The sequence below is a fragment of the Chaetura pelagica genome, unplaced genomic scaffold, assembly GCF_000747805.2.
Source record: "Chaetura pelagica isolate M959 unplaced genomic scaffold, ChaPel_1.0 scaffold37, whole genome shotgun sequence".
NCBI classification, from domain to species: Eukaryota; Metazoa; Chordata; class Aves; order Apodiformes; family Apodidae; genus Chaetura; species Chaetura pelagica.
In genome coordinates this window covers 2,243,319-2,269,496 of record NW_009954567.1, presented here as the reverse complement: position 1 = coordinate 2,269,496, position 26,178 = coordinate 2,243,319, and the positions used below count along the sequence as shown (strand labels likewise).

Here is a 26,178-nt window from a genome sequence, read left to right as displayed (position 1 = left end):
TCTTTCCCTGATCTACCTTCTTTGCAATAGTATTGATTCTTAAGAAAGCTGGCAAGCTCTCAGCAGCCCTTGCAGAGCACTACAGCAGCAGGGGCCAGCCTGGACATTGGCATGGTGCTGTTCATCTGGTGAGCTGTAATACAGACAGAGCAGTTTAGATAGCCACACTGAAACACATGAACGGCCTGAATTACTGATTTTGTTCCTTCTCTGCCTCACACTTGTCCCGGCTCTGCAAAGGCTCATTCATCAATACTGAATAACATTTCTTCATGCCTATTTTTAAAAAATAAGGAAGAAAAAAAACAGAAAGGAAAGCAATATGCAATGGGAAGAACATTCTCCATGCTCTCATCTTTCTTAGAAAATGTGACACCAAGAGGACATACAAACTTGCAAATTTTAAGCACGATTCTATAGCCAATACAAACAAGAACTATGTTAATATTTCACCAGTTTATTAGGATGATCTGTTTTAAGAGTGTTTGTCCACAACCAAGACAATTTTATTTTCCACTCCAGATGTTATGTTTAAGAGATGTCATTAAGACTATGTTCTGCAATAACTACTCTTGAAGAAAAGCTTGAACTTTGTAATCTTAGAGCCATTCTTGATAGTGTTCTGTTCAATCTAGGATTTTGAAAAGTATCTGGTGACCACTACTGCTCTTCAAAGTATCTCCTACAACATCTGCAACTATGGCAGCAGATCTGCTTTGTAGAACAGTTGGACGGGACCTCTCCTGTCCAAACAGGCCAAAAGGCTGGACTATGTTAGGAAAAGTATTAGAACAACATTAAGCCCCAAAATAGGACTTTGCTAATATTGCCTCAGTGGAGAGCAGAATCTTCACTGTGAAGGAGTGGTCTGATTTGAGGGGAAGGTAATGGTAATACTCAAGCAAACACCCCCTTTCCCAGTCTTTCAGAATAGCAGGTTTCCATATAAGTTCCAGTTGTAGTCATTTAGATTTTAGCTTCCAGATATCTTTTAAGGGAGTACATTTGGGCAATAAATTAAATTCCTGGTAATTATTTTTTTTGTTTACATTAGACATTCATTGAGAAAACATAATCCCTTGATTTGCATTGTCATTAAGTGACTTTCCTGTAATGCAGCTCCAAGTACATGAAAGCAATGGCAGGTTGGCATTCCCCCCCTTAAAAAAATCATTCTGGCGACAGGAGCCTTTAATTGCTCTGCCAGTACCTTGTAAGTGTTGTAACTAAACAGTCTGTCTCCTTCCTAATTGTCACTTTTTCAATTTAAATAAAGATTAAAAAAATCCAGTGACGGGTGGGACTGTGAACAGGCATGTTCCTGCACAACCCAATTATTTTTGTCTGTAATGCAAAGTTAGAGGCAGCCATATGTCCACGTTCTCAAACCTGCTGGTGACCCTGCCCTTCTGCACCACAGCCTCCAGCCACCCTTGGAGGCAAAACAGAACTTGGTGTTCCAGCAATGTGTTTGCTGAAGTGCCAAGTCTCACCTGATTCCTGATTTAGATGCCAAAGTTACAGCCCTAAAAGAGCCTGTTCAGTTCCTACCTAAACTCACAGATGCCTAATCCCCTCCATGTACCCAAAGATACCTAATGTATGTATTACCCCACAGGGCTCATGCCCAAAGGCAAGTGAAGGTTCACTCCAGTTCTGATGCTGGGGAGCTGCTCTTTTGTGCCCCAGCCTTGGTGGGATTCAGAAACAGAAGTGCTGGATGCTGATTTACACCCTATATAAGCTCATAACACTGATAAACGCTCCACTTTAGGGTGTGCTGGGCTGCTACATGGACTTAATTTGAAGAAATCTAATTACCTCTGAATTGGTTCTCCAGCATCTCCCTGTCGTGACCGTTACGTACACACATGAGCCAAGAGCAAAATGAAGATAAAATAGGCTAGACAGACTAGTTTTGGTTTGAAGCGAGAAATTTTCTTCTCTATTTTTGATGAAATTTATTTTCAAAGTACTGAGAATCACAAGAAGCAAAGACAGAAAAATCTGCAAATAAAGACTTGAAGGAAGAAATGCCCCAAAAGAGATGAGAAGAGAAAGGATGAGAGAGGAAAACCACCCCAAAATATGCAAAATAAGATGTGAGTTAAAATCTGAGGGCTAAAATGGCTGTCTCTCTGAGTGACAAGCTGTCACTGAAGCTCCAGGCACTCTTGATGGTGGGCATGTAGCATTCAGAGCCCTTTGCAGATGTCCCAAATTTAGTGTGAGGGTTGACTTCTGATGGCCCTTGCAGAAGGTAATGTGAGAGCTCAGCCTGAGAGGGCCTGTTTAATTTTGTTTTCTGGCATTCATTGGTGGTCTCTGGGCCAGGATACCTTTAGAAAGCAGGTGAGTACACTGTAAAGGCATCCTCAGACGTGCTGGGTGCCCCCAGCCATGGCTGAGCTTGAGTGGCAGAGTGCAAGAAACGTGGAGGCACAGAAAATATAATGGGAAGTGCATTGCTCTGAAAACAACTGGACGGAACATGGAACTAGAGGAGGATGTTAGCAGGACATGACACTGGGTGATCAGCAGAGGTCCATTTCAGTCCAGATTTCTACAAAAAAACAGCCCCATTTTGTGGAGTCTTAACTAACGTGAGCCAAAAAGGTGGGACAGGACAAGTAAGACACTACAGAAAAACTGTCCAGACATTCGGAGCAGAGCTTTCAGTAGTGCCCTAGTACCTGGTGCAGCATGAGCACAATACACATAGTTTGGATCTATGGCAGGACTGTACCTTTGCAGCAATGTTAGGGGCCCTGGACATAAAGATACAATATACTCTAATGACAGTGCTTGCAATCAAAAATTAAGGAGTGTTGAAATAATTTGTAGCACAGACATAGCAAATAGGAGAAGCACATGCACAACCAAAGAACACATATTAAATGGTATACTTTATTTGCATTCACAGGAAAAATGTCAAAAATAAATGGAGAAATGGTCCATTTGTGTGTGCAGTGACTCAGTCTTTTCAAAGCTCTGTGCACACCTCTTCCTGGTAATCTGCCAGAATGTAAATTACAATTTATGACACAGACCATGAATAAAAGGAATGAAGAAATTAATGCTATCTCTGAGTCATTATTTTTATTTCTGTTCCAACAAGTAACACCAAACATTTATGAACTTATGAAACTTTGAACTTGGTTGAGATGCATGAGATTAATATGTCAGAAAAACTGTGTGAGTAATGCAGCTGGGAAGTGTGCATGGATTTTGCTTGCAAGAAGTTCCAAGCCTTTTCTACTAAATAAGCTTTACCTGAATGATCCTATTTCTATATTTTCTAATTATCACTCAACTGAATTTATTTGATCCTGTCTGTGTTCACCTCATTCTGAGATTACGCTTCTATTTATGTAAGTATGTTGAACAACAATGAACTAATTTTTGAAAAAAGCTTGTACCACTTCCAAGAAACTACTGAAGAGGGTGACAAGGGGTGTCTAAGATGTGAGATGCTCTTTGTCTCTGGAGTGATGAAACAGTCCGGGAAATCCAGCCTGGGCAAAAAATGAAGGGTATAATAGAGGTCTCTGAAACCAATGGTATCACAGACCAGGTAACAGGAAACAATTGTTCACTATTTCTCAGAATGTAACAGTGAAGAAACATCAAATAAAGCTAGCAAATGGTTGATTCAAAGCAGAAGCAGGTAACTCAGCTAAACGGCACATATTTAAAGGATGTTGTGGATAGTGAGATTTTACATGGTTTCAAATACATCATTGGACAAGTCCATGGAAAAAAAAGTAATGAAAGGGTTATTGAATATAAAGATACAGCCTTTAGTTCATGAGACCCACAAATACAATTTGCTACAGTCTGGGAAAGTATCACTGTGCACTTACCCTTCCACAAGGGACCTGCTTCTGGCCATTACTGTGGGTAAGGTAGCACACTGCTTGAAGCTATGATCTGCGGTAGCATTGCCAGCTTCGTGACCCATGTCATCGTTGTGGTCCGAACCCGGTTTTGGGTTGAAGTCGCCTTATCTCAGGGCACAATTGCCCTGTTTGTTTATCAGGATTTTCTGACACCAATTATATATTCAGGATAGCCTTTTAATTATTTCGGTGGGTCTGTCCCTGGCTAGGAACCAGCTTGTTTCAAACACATATGTAACCGATTGATCAGCTCCTCTTGGAAGCACATACAAACACACAGGCAAGTTTCAACTTTTACTAAAATATCAAAAAGAGCAGTAGAGAGTGGGAAGAGATGTTGTAAACACACCAGGGAATATGTGCGTATGAAAGCAATAATAGAGAGGGTGGTTATGAGCCTGAGCCTTTCCCTTGCGGGTCAAAGAAAGTGAGTGCAAGCGAGGGGCCAGTTACACACCCGTGGGGAGGAGGAGCTAGAGATGAAAGGTTTGGATGGTGATTCTTGAGAACACAGTGTTTCACAACACTTTCGTGGTACTGCACTCATGCATTGCTTTTGCCTGTAACTGTGGCTGCAACATGTTGCAGATCATGGCATTCAAAGGGCCCACAGTTTTAAAACGTCTTGCTGTACATAAAAATCTATATCTTTATTTTTTAAACTTGCCCACAATAGATGTTATCAACTCACTGGCACAGAAGGAAGACAGTCCCAAATGTCTGACACAACACGTGACCTTCAAACTGGCCAACATGGCCAGAGCACTTACTACAATTCAAGGTAAATTTTTATTTTGTTTTTCCTGACACCACCTCCCACAACCTCTAAGTAGATTTAAGAAATGATTGCAGTTGTGCAGGAAACATATAAATATTTTTGTGTGCAGTCTGACTACAGTAAATGACATACGGGATCAGAGCTACAATATATTCAGTACAATCTTCTGTGCTTGAGATAGCCACAGGACATCTATCTGAGAAAGGAAAACCCTGGGGTGGATAATGATGTGAATAAAAGATAATCTGCTTCCATAAAGATTGAACTCTAAATCCCAGGAGTTCTTTGCTTTGAAGCCTGAAACATGAGTTTTGATATCTAACTCATAACTCTTTTATTATTACAGCTGAGGATTCTTAACTGTACAATATGCAAAGTTCCATCTTGTCTTACTAAATTAATGACCTTAGGGATTCCTTGTCAACTCACTGCATTAATCTTTTGTATAGGAAAACAGTTTCAGAAATAGAAATGCAGGTTAATTATATGACTTAAAAAACCCAAATAAATCTTGAAACTCTACATTGTAAATTGATGTATATTGTCAGACATTTTAGTGCCTGGTCTAAAAGTGGGGTTTACAGTTGCTACTTGCTGTTAAATATTTTCTGTCACCTTTCAAAGACTAATCTATGGCCATTTTTAATGTATCATTTCAAGGTGTGCTTATACACACATTTACTTTTACACAGATGCAAAAGGAAGGAAGGTATGTCTTTCTGATAAAATTATTCACCAGGCCAAACAATAATACAACTAGAAAAAATATTTTAAAAGATAAGTTCCGTAACAATATATGCAAGTTAAGAACCACCAGCATGGGAGTAGATCCAGGACAGGTGGTACACTGAAATGACACCATTTCTCTCTGTTTTCAGTGCATTTCTCCTAAATACCTACATAGCAGTAGTGACAAGGGGATCTTCTTTACACATATGTTCACCAGACTGAGCCTTTACTACAGTCAATTTGAAAAATAATAACAATGTCATGCCCAACAACAGGCCAGGTAGTAGGAGTAAGATGATGCTCTGGAGCTTTTCAATTACAGTTTGGCCAGTGTCACCTCAAAAACATTTCATGGTATGAAAAGATATCACTGCTGGGTAGAAGCAGAAAGAACAGAGATATTCTTCTCTCTTGGATTATTGGTACTGGAAATCATAATCCAAATGTTCTCAACTTGTAAAAAGGTCCAGTTCACATTTTGAGTAAGCCATTTCCTCAGTCTCTCCTCTCCTCTCCTCTCCTCTCCTCTCCTCTCCTCTCCTCTCGTGGCTGTCAATGGCACTTACTTTGTTGCAAATAGCATCGGACAACTTGATTAGATACTGGAATGGACTTCCCAGGGAGGTGGAGAAGGCACCATCCCTGGTTGTGTTCAAGGAAAGGCTGGATGTGACACTTAGTGCCATGGTCTAGCTGATGTGGTGGTGTTAGGTCATAGGCTGGACTTGGTGATCTTAAAGGTCTTTTCTAGCCTTGGTGATTTTGTGATTCTGTGTAATTTTTTCCTCTCCTCTCCTCTCCTCTCCTCTCCTCTCCTCTCCTCTCCTCTCTTCATGTTTTTTTTTTAATATTTCCCAGCCTAGCACATATCTGCCTATAGCAATACCAATCTAAACATATTGTATGCATTCAGACACATGCCTAATCTTGCTGCATATCTCAAAGGCCATAAAGTACTTCCTATCTAAGGAGCAGCATAAGGAACATTTTATCAGGTATCTCTTTTAGTCAAGCCAGCCTCTGAGCCAGCACTTTTCTTGTGGACACTTTCAGATGGCATATGTGTCACAGCTCTGCATAAGGTCATCCCTGAACACATGTCCATCCTAATGATGTTACAGTATTAGTGATATCAATATGGACAGCACAGACTGCAGCCTGCAGAAACAAAAGGGCAGTGGTGTATGTCTATTCATTTACAGTGAATGTATCACAAACATTTCATTACAAGTTCTGTAGCAAATTATGACATTACTTTGTGTATTCTCACAAGCAGTCATTTTTTGTAATTTCATTTCTTACCAAGTTGCTCTGCTAAATGTTTGCCTCTCTCAGTGAAGATTACCCGTTCATCCTCCATGTCACATTTGTTACCGACCAAAATAACCTGGGCATTGTCCCAAGAGTATGTTTTGATCTGAGTTGACCTTAAAAAAGAAACAGAGTGAGATATGTCAAAACAAAGCACATTCCTCTTAAATCCATTTCAAACAGAAATGTAACATGACAAAAAAGAAAATACTGATTTTGGCACCTAAGGTAATATGCTTTTGTTTGATTCTGGATTTCAAGTACACTAAAGATTATATGCCAGTAAAGATTGTTACAGGAATAATTTCAACACAGGTTTTACTTTTGCTTGTTAATACACTCTTCCAATATTTTGAAAACACCATGAACACACTTCAGGTATTTTTAGAAAGAAATGGTGACACATCCTCCCACACAATTAAAACAAATATTTTCACATTTTAATGCAAACTTTTAAATCTAAAACCAGAGTTTTAAAACAAAATCAACAGTTAGTTCACTTGTTATCTTTCACTTTTAAAAACAGGATCTAAAGTTATTAGCAAAACATCAAAGCCACTTTGTCTTCCTTCTGTTTTTTCTCCCCAGCATGTTCCAGTATAGGTCTTTAATCTACCAATACAGCGACAGTGGTGTTCAGATTGTACATGAAGCTGTGAATAGGGGCTGAGTTTGAACTTTGATTTACCTTTAATATAAATTATGCAAGCCCTAACTATTACTACAGCTGAATTGGAGTATCTGAGGACTTGAAACAGTATAAGACTTTGAGAGCTGGTGGTGAAAGAGCTCATCCTACAAATCTCTCTTTGGCAATTTGAATGTGCTGCAGCTAACGGGCAACTTAAGAGCACACTGGTAGCACCTCTGACTGCTACCTGTCACTGACTGTCACTGTTCTTCTGATACTCACAACTGCTCATTCGGAAGGAAAAATACATGTCCTGGCTCTGGAGCCATTGAGCGATGCTGTTGGCTACCACCTTCTAACTGAGAACAAATCTTCCCTTAAAGGCAATACAGGGTGCAGCAAGCTTACTATAAGCACTTACCCTTTGCCTTGGACTTGTGACTATGTCTGGCTTGAGGCTCTGAATCAAATGCTTGGTCAGATATTAATATCTTTTCTGTTCCCATGTAATAAATGGAGAGATAAAAAGATGTAGAGCACCTCTTTGTCCCCCCCTTTCTCTCCTTGGACAATACAGAGTGCTTAGGAAACCTTCACCAGAATAGAAACTAATCTGCTTAACTACACATTTAGGAGACAGTGCCCTGGAAGGGAATACTGTTGTGCATCAGGCCCCTATGTCTCTGTGAGAAAAGATGAAATAGCTTCAAAAATCTGTCTCCTAAATATTTTGGAAACAGGTCTACATGGGTGCTAGGTTCACTAATGACACCTTCTCATACCAGAGCTGTTGTCTCTACATATTTAGATCCCTGTCTGCAAAATATTTCATGCACAAAAAGTTGATGTAGTATGACAACAATTTTTAGTCAAAGACAGAAAACTGACCAAATCTCCCTAGCTGGCTTTGCTTATTGCAAGACCAGAGGAATGGACATGTACATATTTGTACCATTGAGTCCAGTGGTGTTGCCTACAGGCCCAGACCTGCCTGCATGAGGCATAGGACCTTTAAGCAATGTGTTTGCAGTGCTGGGCCGGGGAATTTCAGGGGAAGGATCACACTGCCTTTAGGGCGGTTTTACTACATCAGAATGACCAAAAAGAAGCTGAGGCAAGCCCCAGGCATTTTTTGTTACAGATTGTTCCCATGGTCCTGCCCTCATCATTCCTTCAGGCAATGGACACTGTGCTATTTTAAATCTGTTGTATAGTAATTTGAGTAGGCGATCATAAGGTACTGTTGGCCAAAGCAGAGGTCAGCCTGTACACTTCTATTTTACTAAAGCTACAATTGCTTAGGAAAAAGGGCACCATGCATTCATTATAGCAGAAATGTTGTTCTGGAAGCATGCTAAGTTCTTCTGAAATTTGTGGTTAAGTAATTTTTTTTTTTTTTTTTTTTAAACCAGAACTACATTTGTTCCCATAGCAACTTTGAAAAAAACAGCAGCTCAAGCATCACAGGATGTTAATCCATTAAGGACCCTAAAAGAGCTTAGATTTGAACAGTTATGAGTTTGGGGTCAATTTGTTCCCCTAAATTGAAGACATTTTACAATTGAATTATAAAGTAAAAACCGGCCCGTGACACTGTGCTACTTAGTTCTGTTCCTTGGAAACGCCTTGTAATACTTGTTAGATCACAACATGTTATTCTGAAAATACTGCTTTTTAGTGCAATAAGATATAATAATAAGACACAATGAGATTTAGTTAATAATTTAATAAGATAAACAAGATTTTGTATTGCAGCTCCTTCTAACAGCGTCATTTCCTAAAGTAGATAATAAAATCCAGACTGCCTAGGCAAAGCCATCCACTGTTACCTCATCTCTCAGATGTTACCTCATCTATCAGCAGCAAAGATAACATGAACATGCCCTACACCCCTACAAGTCCTCCAAAATAATAAATGTCAGTTCTGATTATAACCAGATTAGGTATAACCAAGCACAGTGAAATGCACCTTCATGACCAAAAAGCAGCAGTAGGTAAAAGGTCTATGTTACAGCACATTGTCTTTGGGGAAAATATCAGGTGCAAGCTTAAAGAGTTACATCTATTTTCAGAGAAGAGTCTGCTTGAGGTCTATATAAGAACCAGTTTAATAAAGCACAAAGACTGAAAACAACCATGAAAGAACAAAACTTTCAAAGAAGCAGGAGACTACCCTTTGTGGAGTAGTGTGACCCTGCACCTTTGAACACGCAAGAGTTTCAAATAATTATCCAGACAGTGATGGTGGGGTATCTGTGTGTGATCACGCAGCCAGCTTACAAGGAGTATTGCACAGCACAACAGAGTGGGGTTTAGAAGTATGCAGCTCCAGTTGGCTGAGGTAGCTGAGATGGAGCAATATGGAAACATTGCTGTGATGTTACTATTGTGCAGACTAGCTTGTTCATATTGAATTATGTGATAAAAGCTCATCTGCACATCCACAAAGAAGCACAGACAGATGAAAGCAGGTGAGTGACCCCAAATAATATCCTGGCCCTAGCTGCTTCCAGGCCTATCACAGGAGCCATTAGACTCTGTCCACAAGCCTGGAGGAGCACAGGGGCACGAAGGCAGGTGACAAGCAAAACCGAGGACTCAGAAGAAGGGATACTACATCCAGGTCCCTCCCAGGGCTGTCCCAGAAAAGCCACAGCCCTACTGTCCAGGCAGGAAACCCAGCACAACGGGTCAACACTAGAGACTTGTATGTCCAGGTGCCAGCCACTAGGGAGACTGGGATCCAGGGGTAGCTACTAGGCAGACTGAGCATATGAGCCCAGAGATAGAGGGACCCATGCTGCACACTTGTCTACACAGATAAATATTTTCACTAGTGGACCTTCTCTTTGCTGTGCCAGGGACTGGAGCAGGATGAGGCTGTTGGTGCTATTTGTGTTTGTGTGAGTGCCCTGTGTTTCTGTCTGTCTGTGATCTGTGTGGCTAGCTATGTACATGTATAGTATTTGACATATATACATGTTGTACGTGTGTGTGCTGGGAATACATCTTCAGCCTCATTAATGGCTGTACCTGGGGCAGAGGCCTTGCCTCTATTAAGCTGTCAGATCCAGGATGATATATTTTCCCCTTCAGAATTAAGTTCAGACTTAACTCAGCTATGTCTGTGTGACACTACACTGTACTGTGGAGAAACTGCTACAGAAACCAAACCTGCCACTGCTTGTCCTCAATACATTTCATGTTGTACGCACTGATTGTCATACCTTAGAATTCACTCTGGACTTATCTCCAGAGGTTCACTTTTTACTAACTCATGTATGTGTAGAACAAACATTAACCTAACCTGGAATAGTATGTAGTATATTCTTACCCACAAACAGCAAGGATAGCAAACAAATCTATTCCATGAAGATATTCTCAAAGAATACATATATGAACTTTTATAGACATGCACCACTGTTTGGAGCTAAAGCCCTTCAAAGATGCCTGCCATCCCTAGAGGGGCTGGTTTCTGTGTGCTTTTCAAATTATATAGCAAGTCACGTGCACTGACAGCAGAGAAGCATGTTAATGAAAATGCTCAAGAGGGGGGTCAGGTATAATGTCTATTCCAGCAAGTTCAGGGAACATGTTGTACTTTTGATGTTCTGGTTTCAGAAAGGCATAGACAATTAACAGCAGCGCATCATCTTGCCAGGAGGAAAACAAATTAAAACAAAACAGGCAACCCCCCCCCCCTTCAATCCAAAACCAAATTAACAAAACCTATACAAAAACAACTAACTTGTTTTTTCAAGTTACGGTTATGTTGATTCACTGATTGATCTTTAAAATTCCCATCTCTGTCTATAACATGGTGCCTCCAATGCCCATCAGCTGAACTATCAGAAGTCACAGTGTAGTGACAGGAGTCCAGGCAATCTATTCTAAAACTTTATTTGTTCTAAAACTTTAAATTTTTCTAAAACTTGTCTAGTCTAAAATTCTCTATTCACTTAAGTATTTGGTAAGGAGGAGTGTCAGAGAAGCTGCCATGAGTTTGGAGGTATGTCCAAAAGCATTCAATGCAGTTGAACTTCCATTATTTTCAAGCAAGCATGTCAAATGCCTGGCTACCTCTGAGCAGGAAAGCCTGCTTTCCTACATTTTCAGGAGACATATTTTTTCTTCTGTAATTGAGGCGATGGAAGCTATCTTTCCCTGCTTCCCCCAGTCCCCATCCTGCATCGTAGGAAGGTATACCACTGCTTGCTCAAAACCCTAGCACAAACTGGGACGGTATGGTGAAGCTCTGCTATTCCTATCTTTTCAGGGAATGGGATTGTCTCAGAAGTCCTTTCTCACCCGTTTTTTCTCTAAGGAGCCCTGGTATTCACTCCATTCAAGCCATCTTTTCCACAGGGTGCGTCTGAGGTACTTCTCGTACTGCCAAGTGTCTTCCATACTTCAGGATGTACCATATGCTCCATTCCTTTCCCCATGCCTTCCTTTATGACTTGTAAACCCCTATTATTCCCAGAAATCCTAACAGGTTTTGTGCCTTAGCAGTTCCTCTATATCTTGGAGTTTTCCTGTCTCTCCATCCCACTCATCTTGAAAATATAATGGAGATCATTCTATGCAGCACATTAAATGCTTGCAATGCTCAAACTTGATGACCATTTGGAAGCTGGCTCTGTACCATCAGCTGCTCTGCACTTGGCTCTCAGACCCTGCCACAGGGAGGGCAAGGGGAGGGGTGGCTTCAGGCTTTGCATTGGTTTTCCAGTAAATAAGCCACTGTTACCAGGACATGAGCCATCTGAAATTTATAAACCCACCAACCAAAAAACCCTGGCTGATTGGGATTTTGAAGATAGTGCTGAGCTTAAAAACTGGAAGCACTCTGAACAAAAACAAGACAGGAGAGTCCTGGGGTACTTGAGTACTAGACTTTTTGTGGCCATGGTTACTGGCATGGTAGGAATGTACTAGAAATAACTAGAGAGAAGAGTGGCTGGAGAGCAGCCCAGCAGAGAGGGACCTGGGAGTGCTGGTTGACAAGCAGTCAACCAGTCAACCCAGGTGGCCTGGAAGGCCAACGGCATCCTGGCTTGTACCAGGAATAGTGTGGCCAGCAGGAGCAGGGATGTGATTCTCCCCCTGTACTCAGCACTGGTGAGGCCTCACCTCCAGTACTGTGTGCAGTTCTGGGCCTCTCACTTCAAGAAGGATATTGAGGTGCTGCAGCAGGCCCAGAGGAGAGCAACAAGGCTGGTGAAAGGATTAGTGGGAAAGTCTTACAGGGATAGGCTGAGGGAGCTGGGGTTGTTTAGCCTGAGGAGTCTCAGGGGGGACCTCATCACTCTCTTCAAATACCTGAAGGGAGGTTGTAGTCAGGTGGGGGCTGGGTTCTTTTTCCAGGCAACTAGCAACAAGACAAGAGGGCCTGGCCTGAAGCTGCTCCAGGGGAGGTTTAGGTTGGACATTAGGAAGTACTTCCCCATGCAGAGGGTGATTAGACATTGGAATGGACTTTCCAGGGAAGTGGTGGAGGGACCATCCCTGGATGTGTTCAAGGAAAGGCTGAATGTGGCACTTAGTGCCATGGTCTAGCCGGTGTGGTGGTGGTAGGTCATAGGCTGCACTTAGTGATCTTAAAGGTCTTTTCCAGCCTTAATAATTCTGTGATTCTGTGTCAAAAGCTTCCTTAACAGAAGAATCCACTACAAGTTTCTGAGGCTATAACTGCATTTTAGAAAACCACCTGCCACATTTATGTTTTGACAGGCTATAAAGGTATGCAAGGAAATATGACATACTATTTTGCAAAAAAAATTGTTATTAAAAAAAATGCAAAAGAAAAAAGCAGAACAGCTAAGATGTGAGAGCTGATAGTCTCTGCATCTTTATAATATTTATAGTTACATATAATTAACTTAGTGACAATTACCATAATTGTAAGAAGGAAGTATATGCTTGCTCAATAATGTCGACTCTTGTTCTGCATTTAACACACTGCAATAAGAACTGATATGGCATTGATAACTATGTAATTCTGTGTGGTACCTAAGATTCACCACAGAGATTCATCAGTCAGAATTTTCTTTCTAATAAACCATTTCTACCTCTTCTTACCTCGCATAAGGTATTGCCTTCTCATCCAGAATCCTCTGGATCCTTTATTGAATTACATTCCAATTTTATTGTAATATGCAAGTAATTTTCTTAGTAGTCCACTGATAAGCTTTGATGCCTTTTCTGTAGAGTGTTATTTCAAATAAGAGTACTAAGTGTTTTTGTCAGAAGATTGTTTTCTGACATGAAAATACAAATCCACTAGATAATGGTACATGGTATTAAATGAATTTGTTTCGGGCAAAATATATTAATGTTCAAACTGTAATTCTTAGATATGTCCCTTTGCTTGGAATCACAATGAAGGAACAGAAGCCTGCAGGGCATACTTTATTTGTATTAACTATGCTGCAGATCACCTTAATTTTTTAATTTTTGGCACAATCTCTGCATTCTGCTTTCATCCCAGCTATCAAATGCACCTTGAAACTACTTTCCAATATCATTGCAACAGGAGCCCAGTTATGCACACACTACATTAAGTTAGTACTATGCTCTGTATCAGTACCTTCTGTGCCTGAGCTTTGATGGCCATCTCTTTAGAAGAAAAGTCCAGCAGGTGAGGTGTTTTCCTGTACCTGCACGGCCAGCATGCTGCAGCTGGCACTTAAACAGCTGACAGTAAATCTAAAAATGTCCTTAGGCAGAATAATGTCCCAACACACAGTGTGTCATCCTGACATTGTACTCCCTGGAGGTTTTTTGTCATGGAGGCAGATGACAGAGGTCTTGTATGGAAGCTCCAGACCTGCTCCTAGGCAAGATGGACTTTGGCTGAGGGTCTGTAGAAATATCAAAAGTGTAAATTCTGTGTCACACTTACCTTTCTTTCTTTCTTTTTATGATGTGTAGCATATAATTATTTTCCAGGGTTTTTGTTTAGAAAAGTTGAACAGATGCTTACACAGACAGTGGGGAAGAGGCAACGAATACTGTTAAACATTAAGGGCAGAGAGATCTTCCAACCTACCTTCTTGTATTTATTGTCATGATTAAAAAATACAAAAAAACATTTCAATTTAATTCTTGTTTGCAGGAGTACAAAATTCTCCCCTAAAACAAGGTTTACTTATGAGCAGACCAACTAGTTTAACACATTTTTCACAGTGGGACACAGTAACAACACATTTTAATGAAGAGTTTTTATGTCTTGTATAATGTCACAAGCTGTGTGGGAAGTGATTTAGCTACTCACCACACAGACAAAAGGCTGTACATTTTAATTTTCTTCCCACTGAGAAATCAACCATTAAATTATCATCCTACCACTACACATGCACAGTGCACACAATCATAAAAAAATTGGGTTTGAAATGAGATGGATAAAGTATTTACAGGAAGATAATATTCATGGAAACAATAAAAAGAAAAACACAGCCTGTACTTGCACAGCTTTTGAGTATCCCCATAGTTTCATATTCCAGATGCTTCCAAATAAATGATTCTGTTAAGCACCAATTTATGTTGATTGCACAGACTGCTGCTGCAATGCTGAGTAATGACCCTAATCAATACATCTGATCCTGACTCTAGTATTTAAAAAACAGAGCTGTGAAATAAGGCAGCACTGAAGTAATTTACCAAAGCACCTACAGAATCTGTTTGAGTATATTACACTTCTTAGTAAATCAGCAATTTGCTGTCACTTAAAAATATATATCTTGCTTGCCACTTTGTATTCATATATATCCATAGGGGAGAGGAAAGAGATACAGACACATATGCACGTGTCTCCACATTTCCTGCTTTTCTTCCTCACAGTGATGTGCTTTGGAGAAAAGAAAATAAAAGGGAAAAGAGAAAGGAAGACAGTTAAGCAATACTGATGCTGAGCAAATCCTTTTGATCCTTCATGATCTAATAAATACCCTCCTCTTTACTGCACTAGCAGTCCCTGGTCCCTGAACCTAGACTGCACTACTCTAGCCAAGAGCCTCTCTTGCACTTCTGGGCTTATCTACCACTTGCCTTCAGCCCCAAAGAGTACCTGCACAGCAGTGACATTTTGGAAGCAGCAAAGATCTTACAGGCAGTCAACTTATTTCAGTTTGGAACAACATTGATACTTCTGTAGCTATAATTTAGCTAGGTCACACAGTTATTAATTTTTCCTTATTCTCTTTTAAATAGTAAATCCAGATTCATTTTGAAATATATATATGGTAAATATCTGGCAACAAGAGGTCCCTGTTTTAGGAAAGTGCTCATTAATCAATTCTCTGAAATTCAGGATTGACCCTGACTTTTTGCTATCATATCTTGTTAAATTAATTGCATATTTATGACTATTAATCCCTTTTGCCAGTAATACTTTCCAAGTTTCTCTCTCTTCTCAAATTTACTGGTTTAGATTTTATTTCCTTTCTCTTTTTTAGCTTTAATTTTTCAAGTTTAAATGATTTCTGCTAATACTTCTCTTATATTTGATCTTGTTAGATAATTTTTGGCTATTTTTCCCATTTTGTATTTTGGACAAGCTTTTGCACAAACAGCTCAGTCTTATGTGCAAATATATTGTGTTCTGAAATGCTTGTGTTCGTGTTTTAAAAAAGGAGTCAACACAATCAGACCTAATTTTAATCACTGAAAAAGTTTACTACTTCATTGAAGCCATCTGTGATAAATTATCATGGACTACCCTTGTTAAGGACTTATCCAGCTGATAAGCCATGTATCAGGGCTGACATGTGAGTTGTTTTACTCCCTGTTTATAGAACAGACAGTATTGTTTTACTAAAACATCTAAGGATACGTTACTTCCATAATAGTACATTTTATACCAGAACTGGTATAAATCTTACCAGCATTTTGTCTTGAAAATTCCTTATCTTGTTATCTTCCGGAAGGAGAGCAAAGGAAACATTCAGAGCTATACGTGAACCCTAGGCATAAAAATGCGATTCCACCACAATGTCCCTGCAACAATACCCATTTGGAAGTACCTTCCCTGTGTAGCTGTACACTTGCAAGCAAAAGAGATCTGAGGTCTGGAATTCTGAGACAAAATAAGTGTGGCCAAGTTAAGATCTTCTGAACACTTGAGCTTTTCCCTTTTTTTCACAGGTACCTGAAACTGGACTGTCAAAGGGGCAACTACCTTGATCTCACTCTTAATTGAAAAGGGTTAATCAGATTAATATGATAATTATATTTCTGTTTTGTTTTAATCCTTTGAGGCCCTAAAAGTAAATTTTGAATTTGTGTGGTCACATGTTGCTTTTGGGATACTGCTGATCAAAATTAATTTTTTGATAACTGCCAGGAGCCAAAGACAACAGTAAAAAACATTTCCCTGTCTACATCCTGCCTGGCACAGGGTGGCAGGATTGTCTTGCTGACTCACCTGACAAGCAAGTAAATTGCAGGTTTGTTTCGGCTGACTCACAGAGGATGGCAGGAGGCATCAGACTTCAGATTTTATTTTTAGGATTAAAATAGAAGCAAGAAAAAAGTTGTAAAGAAAATGAGTGGCAAATTCATTCAGAATGTCAGTACTGCTGCTACCTGATTCACAAATCAAAATAATGTGTATATACATGTGTGTGTGTGTACATTTACCTCTGAAGCCCTTGCTTTTATATATGTTAATTTTGCTCTTTATCACTGTTCTTTAAACAAAAGTATATCGCTTCTCTTGATCCTAGAAGCCAGATTTAAAGGAAAATTCTGAGTATGGTGGAAGCTGTGCACAGAATATGCAGGCATAAATAATACTTTTCAGTAAAAATGTTTTGAGATTACATTTAAAACTTTCAAACACTTTTGTAAGCTGGATACAGTGGCATTCCAAGACGAAATGGCCTCATGGTGAACTTTCATAAATGAAAGTTTATTTTACTCTGCCTGTGAACACCTGAAAGCATACTAAATCATGTTAGCTAACATTTTTAAGGTGAAAGCTTCTCTCCAGTAATAATAATAATAAAAAAAAGTTTAATATTGTCTTATTAACACTTCACCACTGACTTCAGTGGGTAGAGATCCCTCTCAGGGGACACAACTGTGTGCATTAAACAGGTTATTGGGCAGACAATAGTCTTAGGATGGAAAGCTTATAAGGGCAAGCATCACAAAATTGTAAGTTCATCAGTGAAATTGTTCTGTACCCCTAGAGTAGTAAAGTGAAGTAATGTACTGGAGTATCAAGAGAATACAACATTTCCTATGCACTGTTGCAGAAATGAAAGCCTACAATTGCAAACGAGTAAGTGAAGGAGTTGGACAGCAGGTCTTTATGAGGGATAGAGGCACTACTGGAGGAAGTAATGGTACTTTACCAGAAAGTGTTTCCACAGTGGCTGTAACTGTATCAACAAAAAAAAAGTATTTTGCCCTGGAATGTAATGAACTATCACACACAGCCAACTCTGATCTTATAGCAAACCAAAACAAAGTAGTAGAAGTTTTGCAGGTATAACCACATCCTTAGAGATTTCTCTTGGCAGAGCTAGACAGGCTAAGAGTCACAACTCTTAACAGCTCTTACACAGATGTGCTGACAGAGGTCTTCTTGGGTGCAATTCTTCTGGTCTATTCTAGACAATTACTTCAGAATGAGGTGACTAATGAGCAAAAACTGTTTCTTGCCATTGACTATAAGGGATCCCCATGTGTTTAATTTGGATATGGATGTCTGCAATGTATCAACTAAATTTATACTGAGAAGTCTCACCTGCAGCTTTGGATGTTGTCAAGGTCTCCAGGGCTACAGAACTCATTATTAGACTACCAGATTTGTTTACAGAATAAAATTATCAGGTGAATGCTCCCCACACACCTCTACTTTACATGTATAAACTAGCAAACATCCAAGCAGACTTACCTCATACCAGATAAAGATTTCTGCAGAGCTATAACACTCAGGAAATAGTTTACCTAATGAACTTACACAAGCTTTGTTGTCATGAAACATTTATAGCCAAGGATGATCCCTTAAGGTATGTTCACTACCTGTAACTCAAGAAGGAAAAACACAGGACTTAGCTTATGGCAGACTGGGAGGACAGCTGGGTACACCTATATTTGTATTGCAGGGCTGAAGAAGGGTTATAGTCTGGGGAAGATGGCACCACCTCCTGCCACCCAGCTTTCCTTCCCCCTTTCATTTAGTCTCCACCACCTGATCTCTTTCTCAGAGGGAGCAGTGGGCCTCTCCTCTTTCATCTCTGCTGTGGGAAGAGTATTATTCTCTTCATATTAATTCATATAGTTTCAGTCTACACCACACATCCTCAGGGCAAGTGGAAGAAAAACCTGATGGGTGAACTCGAAGAATTCTGAGGATGTCTGGGCTGAGCAGATGAAAAATGTCACTGTGATGCTCCTATTAATATCATCCTGATTATGGATGAAGCTGCAGGCCCAGCTCTGTCTTTTCCTTATCATTAGAGATGGGAAGACACCTCAGCCTGAAGACAGAAGGACAGTGGGTGCAGGAACCTGTATTTCCCACAGACCAGTTGATGGTAGGGACTCTAAGCTAATTAAGAAAAATGGGATTCTGTGGATCAATTACAATCATTAAGAATTCCTTGTAAGAACCCTACACACTGCAGCAGTTAGCTTCATATGAATCATTAAACTATTTATGTCCATAATGAGCTGCTATATAAACACTTAACACACTCCAAAGTAGTAACATGTATTTGAAGAGAAGGCACAGTGTCCTCTTTCTTTTGCAAACCCAACTGCCACAGAACAGACTTGGAAAAAAGAAAAAATGGAAAAAAAAGAAAAAAGGAAAAAAGGAAAAAAGAAAAGAAAAAATAAAAGGAAAAGGAAAAAAGAGAAAGAGAAAGAAAGAGAAAAAGGGAAAAAAAAACAAACAAAGAAAAAATAGAAAGAAAAGAAAAAGAAACAGAATATACCAAGGTGAACAAACCTCATTTATTCCTTTGATTTTAGATCGGCTATATTAAGTCTGTGACCACTACTCCCTGTTTCTGAAGCTTAAATTCGCTCTACAGAATCTCAGCATTCATTATTTTCTCGGTAAAACTTCAGTAATTTTGACTGTTAAAACTCCTGACATCAGAAGGCAAAAGCAATGCTACTGCTTATAAACGCAGGGAGTCATAAACCCACATGTTACTACCAGCCTCACTTGCCACTGCTGGATATAACTCAAAAAGACTGATTAGAAGTTCCACAGGAAGAAGAATTTCTTACCTGATCATATGTCTGTGATAGCATCAAACTGGATTGTGAGGGTACTTGGGGCATAACCTTGTTTTCCTACACTGATATGCAGAGCTAAGAAAGACTAGGAGTTACAAATGATGTCTCTAAAAGCCCTGACAGTATTAATAGCCAGGTACCGCAGAAAAGAGAGGCCATGCCATCTTCATCGAGGAAAAATTCTGGATTACACTGGAGCCAAATTCTGCATAGCAACATTTGAAAGTTAGGTCTCTGTTGTTCACTGCTGAATGGAAGGCTACTGAAAACCTGGCTTCATGTACACACCTGATGCTGAGCAAGATTGGAGCAAGAAATTAGTGGTTATAAAACCTTTACACCTCAGAAACTTCAGCTAGCCCTCTGCATCTTCTTAATGATGTGTGCTTCTCTGAGCTCATTTAACCCTATAGGCATAGTGGCTGCAGGTCAGAGTCACAGAAGGAGTTTAAGTGGACAGTTCCTAAATCCACTACATTTTAATATGGTTTGAGTGTTGATCCTTCTTTTCAAGATTTGCCTGAGAGAGCTAAATGATAATAGCGAGATTGTTATCTAACATGAGGATTTTATTGATAACTCTCCTCACAGACATGGGTGTCCTCTCCAAGGAGACTTTTGCACTGTGGACTGTGGGCTTGCAGATTGGGGAACTGCCAGTGGGACCCATCAATGGCAAAGAGAAGGTAAATGGAACTCTATGAACAGAAAAGAAAAAAAAAATCACGCAGGTGGTTCAGTCTCATCAGGGCTTATGTTCAAAGACAGAAATTATGACTGCCTCTCAGACAGTCCATAAAAAAGAATGTATGCAATCCAAGACTAACTTAAACACAGATGTGTGAGGTTTGGGAGCAGAAGCAGAATGAACTGCAATGCAACGGAACTGCTCTTTTTCCTTGAGGGTCACGGAGCCCCCAAGGAACATGCAGAAAGCTTCCACAGAAACAGGGCTTGTCCCATGGACTAGTGTCTCCTATGGCAATTCCATGAACCACCAGTAGAGCATAGATACTTTCAATTTTCCACACAGAAGTAGAGAAGAGAACTGGGACAACAAGGTTTAAATCTATATTCTCTTTTCCCATCTGTCACAGAAATGCTGATTGGATCGATCATTTCACAAACAAATTTTAAATTCTACCCTCTGGATATTTGGTGGGGGAAGGACTTAGAACGGATGGAGAAAATCTAAGTTATCTGAAACTCATCTATTTAAGTAAAGTGGGGTACATATGAACAGATGCTAGGGTACTTTTTCTAACATTTGTGGCAGATAATCTCTGAAGGCTGAAATAGCATACTGTCCTTAAGTAATTCAGAATAAGAAGATAAATCAGACAAAAAATAGAGAACAAGGAAAGTGACACCAAAAGTCCTATTAATTTGGCATAAATGTCATGTTACATATTTATATATCATGCATAACTGAGCAAATCTGAGAGAAAAAGACAAATAGCCCCAATCTCACTGTAGCCCAGAACAAACACAGTGTATTTTTGTTAATACAGTATGATCTCTCAATTAGAAAATCTTGCATCCTCCTCCTCAATTTGGCCTGGAAGGTTCTTCTAAAATTTTTGCACATCACTAGAAAACACTTACAGAATTCTAAACAATGGCTGCTTAAAGGGGAAGCTGATGAATAATCAGTATTTAACAAAAATAAATGTCTGAAGGCAGAAGACACCTACAAATGATATAAATCCTTAATATAACCAAAACTCAGTTTGCTGATTCACTTCCCACAAAATCATGTAAAACAAAAATAAATACTAAAAGCAAGATAAATTAAGAACATGCTCTCAGACAATGTGAACGTCCAGCTTGTGCTCCCCCCCACCCTCTTGCCCCCTTTGAGTATAAACAACTCACCTGAAGAGAAGAGATATATAAGAAGGAGGTAGCTGCTACATTGCACACCAAAAAGGATTTGGGCCTACAGCATACATAAGCAATATGCACAAAGCCATCTTTGGCTGCTTTCAGAAGACAGGCAGGGGTGCTGCAGGAAGATACCACAGAATCCTTATATGGAAAGAAGACAGTGTGGCACAGCATGCAAAGCAGGATGAATTAAATGTGCTGATTAAATGAACAGCTTGCTTTTTGTACATCAGTGAAGTTCAAAGCTTTCTGGCCAACAATTTTAAGCATACCTAGCAATCAAATAAATGACTTGTGTTATAAAACCCTCATGCAGAGAAACAGTAGGTAATGCAAAATTGATGTCTCTCTTTCTATGCCTCCATCCCTCACATTTATTCAGGGATTTAAAAATAATACACAGTACTTTTAATGCAGGTATAAATGCTAAAGGCTGGGGGAACAGAAAGACCCTTCATTATGCCTCTGTAGAAGGAAATTGAGGACAATTCCTTCTTCCCTAATCCTTGAAAGAGAGCACAAACAGGTTTCCCCAAAATTATACCTTAGGCATGCTGCAGGCTCGTTCCTTGTGTGCAGATCTTTAGCTAAGGAATTCATGGCAAAACAGTCAGTGCTGCCTGCCATTAACTGTATGTCTCTAAGCAGCAGGACAGCTGGGCTCTAATCCTGATTGTAACAGAGTCTTACTGATGACTGCAAATCCACAGCAGGGTGTAAAATGGCACAGGTAGTGCTAAGGACTCACTGTGAAGAGCAGGAGGTCTGATACTTTCGACTAGAGAGGTCAAAGGAAAAGTAAAAACACGACGTATTTTAATTTCCAGACTGAGGACAAGAGCAAGAGATTTTTTTTTCTTACATGTTATGTGAGATATTGCTATATAAATCACAGAAAGTTACTAACTGTAACATCCTAGCAGATTTTATTTTTATTTGGTTTGGTTTTTAGCAGTGCATTTTGTGTTGTAACACTTAAAAGTTGCTAACAATGATTTTCAGAAAAAGGACATCTAAAATCTGCAGCGATGCTGTCCTGAGCTTTGAATTTGGGTGTTGAGCTCTACTAAACTAGATCAATGGTTCCAGGTCTCTGTATGGATTTACAAGTCTATTTTTGGACTGTCAATTAGAATAGCTCCAGAATGGTTAGACTTATGCTCTGCTTAACCTTTCACAGATAAACTAAATGGATGCAAACACTAAACCATCCCTCTTTCTGAGCTTGCTCAGAAGCCATGAGAAGAATTGCAGGCCTCTCATTTTCAGTGCTTCCTAAGGGTCTCCACCACAGTGTGTGATCAGACAGACATTCAGATATTTGACCTTGAGGTGATCTTGACGCGATGGAGCTTATTCTTTCAGTACCAAAGAAAATAAATGGAAGAAAGCTGCTGTTCTTCCTCTGAAACCCCAGATTACTGCTTCTGGTTGAAATATTTCTGTACTAAACACCTCTCATTACCAGTATTTCATGATGTTACCAAACATCACCTCTATCTTACCTCTGTGATAACTACAGCCTAGATGGACAACACGGTTACAATAGTATTGTAACATGGTAACAGCACACATTCTCCCAAGCTGTCTTTTGTAAAAGGCAGCATTATATTATCCCACTTTAATACTCTGCTGAAAAATTACCTGTTTTGGTATGTCTCTAATGAGTAGCCAGCTTGGATGTTGGGAATAAAGTTATTACACCAATTCTCACTGTTTCACTGGTGTCCTGTATTTCCTTGTGTTGCCTTATATCTTTATTCCATGTGCTTCTGCTCAGGCTTTACTCTTATTTTTTTTTTGCTGAGGATTTTATGAACTGATAGCCATGAAGCCCTCTGGCTCCTGTTTGCTTCTACTGTGTTCAGGGAAACAGGACACTGCATGTGTATTTGTAAATAAAGAAGATACACCTTAATAATACAACAAAATTCTCCATCACAGAGAAACAGCTCTGATAAATGCTGAATATCAGCTAACTGTGCACTAAGGAAAAAAAAACAAGAATGATATTAAAAGAGCAATGTATCTATATTTAAAGTTACTCCTAATTATTGCTATAATGCAGAAAGATGCAGGGTGCTTTACAAGCATCATTAAATAAGCCCCTCCCCTCACCCCAATTCAGAGCATTTTGAGGCTTTGGTATTTAAATAAAAAACAGAATATAAACTCTTGATGTTTATTGCACTTTAAAGGATATGGGTAATTCTACAAGAATCAAGGAGAAAAAAAATTCTTTTGCACAAAACTATGAAGGAAAAATTGTATTCAGCTCGAGTACTCTGAATACATGTTCTCTATAAAGTTCAATAGTTGTTTTCCTCCTAGATGTGAACCAGCTGGTTGACATAGTTTATTTGGGCTGTTAAAACATTTGATACTTTTTTAAGAAGCTTGAGGATTTGGACACATGAAATCCCAGTCCTCTCTCCATTACTCACTTAGAGTTTTAGTGTAACAGACTATTCATGATGTCTCTTCTCAGATATTTACATCAACAGCGACATATGCGCTTATCTTATGATGAACTACAGCTCTGGGCTGTGAGCTGGTTGAGGTGCAGATGCATGTTTTGTTCTGCTGAGCTGTGTATGGCAGCAATAAAATGGAGGAAGAGCAGTTACAGATAGGTGAGACAGGGAAGTAACATCTCAGGCTCCTGCAGCTGTTTGTGAAGGAAATAAAAGTAGTTCAATGTGCTACAAGAATTAAAATTTCATCACAGAATAGGAGCTGGCTAAGAGACACAAGACAAAGAGGGAAAGAAAACCAACATTTAATTTGGTGAAAAAAAAAGCATAGCAACGCTGTCAACTTTTATGAAACGGTAAAAATAACATTCTGAAAAACAAAGTAAAATTGGAACATATGAGAAAACCCATGTTAAATATTCTGGATGGAAGATGACTGAAAAATGTCTGCAGAGTAAAGGACTCTAACTGAATGGACAGAATCACGGCTGCTAAAATTTAGCGTTGATAAATTGAAAACATGCACATTAGAAAGGATAATCTGTACTGCTCATTTTCTCCGATGCAGTCTAAATTAACTACAATCCCTTAGGAAAAACTTCAAGTGTCATTGCAAGCTGCTTAATGAAAACCAGTGCTCAATATGCTGCAAAAGTTAAAAACCAAGCAAAATGTTGGCTGCATGCATGAAATGATTGAGGAGAACAGTAAAAAACTCCTCCTTGCTCAAGGACATGACCCAAATACAGAGGCTTGTAGTCAGGATTCTTTTGGGGATTGTTGTTGGTTTATTTCTTTTTCAGTTTTGTAGGACAGTATCACATATATCTTTGATGCAGTTTTCTTATATATAAAAAAATGTCCTCAAAGCTGAGGTCACAATAGAAATTAAAGAAGAAATAGTAAATGTTCTTAAACCTCATGAAACCAATCTATTTCCCAAAGAAATCCCTGCAAAAAGAACCTAAGGACTTTGTCTAATAGAAGTTCATTTTATGCTTTTTTCTTTTAAGTGTTTTTGTTTGTTTGTTTACTTTGGGGTTTTTTTTTTTGCTGTTTCTGTGTCTTGTGCCTTTAAGTATGTAGAATAGGCTCCATCATACCTAACCTGATATAGTTACAGTCCGTGTTTGTGACTGTAGGTCAGTCACTGCTGAATCCCTCATTGAAGAGAGGAAGGCACTTTTAAAGCACAAATCACACAGTACAGTTTAGGTGTCTGTTTTAGGACACCTGTTTTAGTCTGCACTGACTGTATGCAAACCTAATGTAACTAGCACAGGCCAAATGCTGGCATCTTGTCAGGTAAATGCCAGCCTTACAGATCATCAACATGTCATGGTCCCAGCTCAGTTGTAACTTCTTTTTTATTTTTATTTTTATTTTTCCAAAATATTGTTGTCACAGTTTGACTTAGGTCCGACAACAATGCTCTCGATCCCCCCTCCCCCCAACCGAGGTAGGGAAGGAGAGAGAGAAAAAGAGAGAGACTTGGCTGGATTGAAAACTAAACTACACAGCTTTAATTAAAACACTAATGAATGATACAAGAAAATATATACAATTATATACAAATATATTCAGGTATGGGCAAAAGCCTCTCGCCTCCCCCCACCCCAGCAACTCCCACAGCACTTCCCTGAACTGGGAAGAGTCCCGAGGAATCCCGGAGCGGCTGCTGGAGAAAGCAGAGAGTTATGGGGGTCACAAGAGATCAAGCCTGAGGATCGACGGTGATGGATGAACAGAGTCCTCCCCGGACACCGGCCATGGACGGAAGAGAAGGGGAGAAAAAGAAGGAAGGAAGTTGTCTTCTGTGATCTCTGACCTTCCTCTGAGCTTATGTAGATATATGGAATGGAATATCTTTGGCCAATTTTGCTGTCCGTCTAACTCAGCCTCTTACGGGGGGGGTCACAAATCTCCCCATAGTGTCTGAGCCGGCAGAGTGCAGGTGCAGCCTTGAAGCCTCAGTAGTTAGAAAAACATTCCACTGTCTTATCAGCCTAGCAGAACACACTGTTGCTAGTTACAAGAAAGCTTACTGAAGAAAAAAAAAAAAAAATCAGTAAAGAGAAAAATTGGCTTCATCCTGGCTCACACCAGGACAATTGTATGCAATAAATGTTTTGAGTAGGAAATCCCAACTTCTTATTTAGCTTTTTTAAACCAGGAAATTTACTTGTTCTTCCATTTGTTCTTAATGACATT

General features: G+C 39.5%; 1 protein-coding gene across 1 annotated transcript in view; it reads right to left on the bottom strand.

The window, feature by feature from the left end:
- Window positions 1-26,178, bottom strand: part of RAB3C (RAB3C, member RAS oncogene family) — a 90,156-nt gene that overhangs the window by 4,400 nt on the left and 59,578 nt on the right. The window contains exon 3 of the mRNA XM_010005352.1: window positions 6,709-6,833. Coding sequence (XP_010003654.1) covers window positions 6,709-6,833 — 125 coding nt within the window. The remainder of the gene's footprint in view (window positions 1-6,708; window positions 6,834-26,178) is intronic.